At 48.8% G+C, this 6,000-nt stretch overlaps 1 protein-coding gene across 1 annotated transcript in view; it reads left to right on the top strand.

Annotated features, from left to right (window-relative positions):
• The window catches only part of RHBDL3 (rhomboid like 3), a 108,585-nt gene continuing 102,585 nt past the window's right edge, over window positions 1-6,000 (top strand). The window contains exons 1-2 of the mRNA XM_019494308.2: window positions 1-234; window positions 3,347-3,370. Coding sequence (XP_019349853.1) covers window positions 133-234; window positions 3,347-3,370 — 126 coding nt within the window. The 5' untranslated portion in view covers window positions 1-132. The remainder of the gene's footprint in view (window positions 235-3,346; window positions 3,371-6,000) is intronic.

Raw genomic sequence — 6,000 nt, 5'->3', positions numbered from 1 at the left:
GGCTGAGCCGCGCCGGGAGCCCCGCGCCGCCCCGCCATGGCCCCCCGGGCCGGCCCGGGGCTGGGGCTGGGGCTGGGGCCGGGGGGAGCCCGCCGCGCCCCGTAAGGCGGCCCCGACGGGAGGCTCCGCAGCATGGGGGACCCGTCGCCGGCGCCCGCCGTGGCCGCGAGCGCGCGGGCGGAGGACATCGAGGTGCTGGAGCCCGCCGATGCGCTGCCCATGGCCGCGGAGGACGTGAGTGCCCGCGCCCGCGAGCCTGCCCCGGGGGAAGGAGGGTCCTGGGCTGGGGGGGCAGAGGAGCCGCTTTCTTCCCAGGGATGTTGAAACGCTGTCACGGCCCAGGAGCTGTCCCTGGGGACCCCCGCGCCCTCCGTCTCCCCCTCCTCTTCGTCCCCTCCGGCCCCCGGGGCCAGGGTGGCCGACTCGGCTGCGTCTCTGGCCGACGACAGGACGCGGCTCCTTCCCGGCGCGAACTCCGCTGCACGTCTCCCCTGTCCCCAGTGCTGCTGCTGGTCCTGGCGCTGGGCATCCCGGCTGGATGCGACGCCTGCTAGGGATAGAGCAGGTGCTGGGTCAGGCGTTCGTGAAGGTCTCTTTCTGCACTGCTGCCTCCTTCCTTCTAGGTTTATAACACTGTATAATCCTGCACTTTATAATCCTGCTCTTTCTGAACCAGATGTGTCCAGCTGCTCAAATTACCCCCCCCCCCCCACCACCACCACCCTTCTGTTCCCCCTCAAAAGACTTGGGAGATAACAGTGCCCTTAGCAAGCAGAATCTTCCTCTCTTTTGGAAAATACCTGGCCTATAATTACTGACCGCTGGCATGGACTTTCCCTGTAGAAAATGCTTCACAGGCAGTGTGGAGATGACCCTGCACTCTTTGTGAGCCTAAGGAGTGTTGTGTGTTCATTAACTCACTGGGAGTTTTGGGTGTGCAAGGAAAGCAGGATCATGCCCCTTCTACCCTTGCAATGCCCCTTAGCTAAGGGAAGCAAAGGCTCTTTTCCTGTTAAACTGATAGAGGAGACTGAAGCAGGGAGATAGCAGAGGGCACTGGAAAATTATTCTTCTGAGGCACATGGGCCATCAATAAGAACGAAAGTAAGACTTGTGAACTCAGGACAAAATAACCTGAGCGCCCTTTATCCTCTGATGTCAGAGGGGACGCACAAAAATCCTAAAGGCTTTCCCTTCTGAAAACATTGGCAGGTTGGTTTTGCAGTCGGATCCTTTCCCAAACGGCAGGAAGCAAAGCAGAAGTATTTGGAAGAGCTGTGTTCCCAGGTTTGAGCAATACATTTTAGGAATCCAGCTGGAAATGTTAACATTATCTAATTTGACCTGTGATACAACACAGACTATATGACTGAGTGAAGCCTATTTGAAGAATATATAGAGAGGAGAAACCCCATATGGATGATTCTTTCATGTAATATTAAATCCCCGAGCCCCCAGCACTTATTTGTCTTTGATTGTGTTTTCCGGTCCCTCTGGTTAGTGCAGTACTTGCATAGCTGGATTTCAAGAAAGAGTTTGTGTTTCCTTTCCCCAGTGGGAGAAATGCCTCTGAGCTGCTCTCGTCTGTAGTAGCGTCAAGTCATTAGCAGTTTGCTCCAGCAAGGAGCTCAGCAGCTTCACCCTGAGTTAAAGCCAATAGAGGCTGAAGGTGCTGTGCAGGGGGAGAAAAAGGGGATGAAGTCTAGGTTAATGCACACAACAGCACCTAGATAAGGGTCTCATCCTGCCTTTGTACATGACCTTGGGCGTAAAGCATTTGGAGCCTGACTTAACCCCACTGATATCAAGAGAATCACTCCAGTGAATTCAGTGGGGATTCGATCTACCCTTTTCAGCTCCTTTTCCCCATCTGTAAAATGGAAATAACTTCCACCTACCTGCCAACGGGGTAAGAGGCTTGTTTCACCAGGGAAAAGGGTGGCCCATCAACATCCTTGAAAAGTATAATTTATGTGCAACCTGAACATGAAATGAGAGGGGAGATGGTGTAAATGCCTCTCCTGCCTGTTCTTGGTCCATAATTTTAGGCTAGCAGGCTGCAGACTATCATCTTTGAGAATTAAAATCACTTTGTGCAAGGAGTACACAGGACCAAACTGGAGTTCAGTTCAGAAACTCAAGGTATGCTCCTTAGCTTGTTAGACAAGACCTGATCCGCAATCAACCTTTATACTTCGTTAACCATTGGAGAAGTGGGGACTGTCTGCTTGCAGCTTTGCCGTGATGTCATTACCATGTTCACGGTGACGTTAAATGAAGACAGGATTTGACTGCAGATTTACACTGATGAATGGGAGTTTAGGAAGAAGAGCCACGCAAAAAATCCCCAGCCTGAGCAATCAGTGAGAATCCAATGAATTAATGTGCAAACTATGTCCCCTCGCTTCAATTTTTGGGCTTTGCTTACCACATGTAATGACATACTATTCACTCTCTATGTAAGACTTTAACCAGAGCTCTATTTGACATAAGATAGAGCAGGTGCTTTTTTATGTAGAATCTGGTGCTAATTTTTTCCCATTTGCTGTGTTAGGTGAGTGAGCAAGATGCAAGTCGAGAGTGTTGTGTGGTGATCGGGGATCAGGGGGTCAAGCACCCTTCTGGTACTACTTTTTCTTGGGACACTGCAGCAGGAGTTACTGTGTCCCACTAGCAATGCTACATGGAAGCTTCAACCTGCTTGTCCTGCCCTGAACAATGGAGGGAGGGCATTCTTTTATGTCAGATTGGACACTTCAATAGGGAATGACACGTTACTCATGTTCCCTCTGCTGGGATGGAGCGTGAGCCTGATGGGATGGGTAGGGAGAGCCTTGGAATCCAAGGCAGTCCAAAATGTGAAACATGGTCACTGATGGGCTTCATGAAAGACTCTGAGCCTGCTAAAGGCTGTGTAAGCACTAAGCATGGATTTGCCATGTGCAAGTGGGATTCTTGTGTGTGCAGATCGGTGTGCATCCAGATCGTGGGGCAGCTCTGATGCCATTGGGCAGATTTAATAACTGTCCTTAGCACTTGACCTTTCCAAAGCACAGTGTGAGTGTTAATCCTCAAAATGAGCCCCTCCCTGTGAGAGCTGAAACTGCCCCTCTTTCCCTTTTCACAGATGTGGACATTAAAAGTAGGGGGACTGTGACCTGCTCCAGGTCTTGCAGTGCATCACGGTTGGCATTGAATGACGCGGCATGAATGCCTGGCTCTCGGTCCACGTGCCCCCTTGGTTATTTGTCTAAGTAGATTTCTTAGATGCATTCTAATATCATTGCTCTTATACATTTTTTTCTTTTTTTTTTCCCTTCTTCATGCATTGCCTCTTACCTCTCAGCACTGGAAAGCTCTGTTCGATCAGGTATGTGAACAATGCAGATATGTTGTCGCTCTTTGTCTGGTAAGCAAGGCTCTAACACCTGCTCGCTCTCCTTTGTGTGTTTTCCTGCTTTGCATTTTGTTGTCAAACTAAGTGTTAGTATATGGCCCAGGTGAATCCAGTTCCCAATGGGCTGGTATCCACATCTTGGTCACCACTGCTACTTGCATTGGCAGCCCCCATAGCACCCACAGTATGGAACGGGTTCTGGACACTGAACTTTCTACTAGACCCGAATCAGAGCCGAGGCATGGTGTCGGCTGGGGGGGGTTAAACTTGCAACCAGTTGTGATTTATCTGCTCTGTGGATGGAAAGACTCTCTTGCAAGTCAGCAGCTTCCAAATGATCACTGCATGCTTTGGGCTAGATCCTCAGCACAAGGATATTGCTTGCTATACCCACATATTCCAGCAGAGGACCTAATCCTTTAACTTTCAAAAAAATGTTTCCATAATTTTATCAACTAAATATAATAAGTCAGACCCTCCGTGGGTTTAAATTGCTGTAGTTCCCTGGAAGTGGATCAGTCCAGGTTGATTAATACTGGTTGAGAATCTCGATCCTGGAGTCTAGTTTTTTAAATGATGCTTTTAGATGCTTTTCCTAGCATAGCTGCTTTATGACATTCCTTTTGGCTGTCAGGCTGAAATGCTAAGTATATATAACAAACAGGGTTTTTTGGTGGCTTTTTTTAAGGGTTGACTTGCTCCTAAGCTGTACTGCTATCTTCATGTCCTAAACTTTTGTGCTTGTGTGTGTGCGTGCATGTAAGTATCCCTGTCTGTAAGTGAGCTGTTACTCTTCCCCGGGCATTGCTCTGGCAGTACTAAAGTGCTGATGGGATTTCTTCACTGCTTTACGAGTCAATAACCCTGCTCCTTGAATGTGGAGAAACTGCAAAACTGAAGGCTGTGGTGCAGTCGCTCCAATGGGTGCCCTTCCACTGCAGAGGGTTCAGTTAGTATTCAGCAAACGGTACAACTACCAGTCGCGATGAGAGTCCATTTATAACCCAGTGAGGTACGATTTCTTATTAATCCATAAATCTGGGCTGAATAGCGTTTGCCATCACACACCGTAGCGAAGTGGTGGTTGGAGGGCGCGGGAACAAGATCCTTTTAATGGTCAGTCACTTAAACCTGCAAAGTACGTTTTAATTTGTTAGTGTTCCACTGAGTCGTGCCAGCAGCTCAAGTGCCAGAGGACTCGCTCGTGATTTGTTTCAGCCATTCTGAATTCTTTTTCTCATTTCAAAAGTTTGCCTTAATTTTCCTGATCCTGCCAACTCCCTGGCTGCAGTCTTGGAGCCCCTGCAGGCTGGGGGCCAAGGCTGGTAGCTGCCTCAGGCTTGGAGGGGAACAGGTAGGGGTGCAGAGGATTTGACTGAATAGCAAAGTGTCTTTTTAAAGACTGGTTTGATGGTGGTGGGACTTGTGGAACATTACCCTAATGATGAGGGAAACAGACTGTAAAGCAAGTTCCCAAATAATTAGCCATGTTTCAATGAGGGCTGCAGCTGGAAATTTAAGCCCTGTCCATAAGGCTTTATTATCAGAGAGAATGCAGCTTGTGAAAAACCAGTCCCAAGTCCCGAGTAAATCAATAAAGCCCTTGTTGCCTGTGGGCAAAAGCAAAAAGCTGGCGTCTTCCTTCAGTGTTATATCAGGAAGACAGAAAACCCATTAGCTGCGCAATGAATAGTGAGATGCCGTTCATCATGAAACGCGCTCCGAATATCTAGGAACTCACTGCGTCAACAGAGGGGTCTGTGTTTTGTTTGAACTCTGGCTGGAGTCTGCATGAAATGTGAGCACAATAGAAGGCCCCCCGCTGCAATGGCGAGAGGACATACATGCACTGATGTCCCTGACAGTTACGGCTCCGTTACCATGCAGCGCTAAACACGAGTCCCTCTGCATGTTTGCCTGGAGGTGGAACAGGTGCCTGGGAATCCTCCTGCCGGGCGCGTTCAAATAAGGGAGGAATTGTCCTGCCCGGAGCACTGGCCTCCTAGCTCTCCGATACAGGGTTCAGTGTGGTGGTGTCCTTGCTCCCTGTCTGCCTGTAAATCTCTCCATTCACCACCCTGGGGGAGAATGGTAGTACTGGTGACTGGAGGGGGCAGGGGTGAGCAAAACAGATGAAAACTCTAGGGAGAATTTGCAGTGGGAGAGGTGTGATCTGGGCTCTGATTGCAGGGGTGATGGCATGCAAGGGTCAAGGGAGTAGTTGGAGCCGGTGGTAGTCTGCCACCGTGTGAAACATCACAATAAAAACATCTTTCCTCATAATTTGTAAAAACTTCTTTTCGGGTTTCCCCCCAAAATTTCAGACTTCTTTGTTCAGATGTACAACATTGAAAATTCACACATTTCCTATAAAAATATAAATCTTTTGTTTAAAAAAAATTGTTTTTAATCAAAACAGGAGGTTTTAGTCTAAAACAATTTTTTTTGTTGGTGAAAAGCTTTTGGCCAGCTCTATTCAATCTCACTGGTCACCATAAGTGATCCATGTCAGTGGCCCCTTCTACAGGGGCAAATTGTGCCTAGGACACCAGGCTGAGAATGCCAGTGCTTAGATCTAAGGTCACCACTTATTTAAATTAGGG

This window comes from Alligator mississippiensis, chromosome 8 (genome assembly GCF_030867095.1).
Source record: "Alligator mississippiensis isolate rAllMis1 chromosome 8, rAllMis1, whole genome shotgun sequence".
NCBI classification, from domain to species: Eukaryota; Metazoa; Chordata; order Crocodylia; family Alligatoridae; genus Alligator; species Alligator mississippiensis.
Note: the sequence above shows the minus strand (reverse complement) of the source record. Positions and strands in the feature narration are given on the sequence as shown.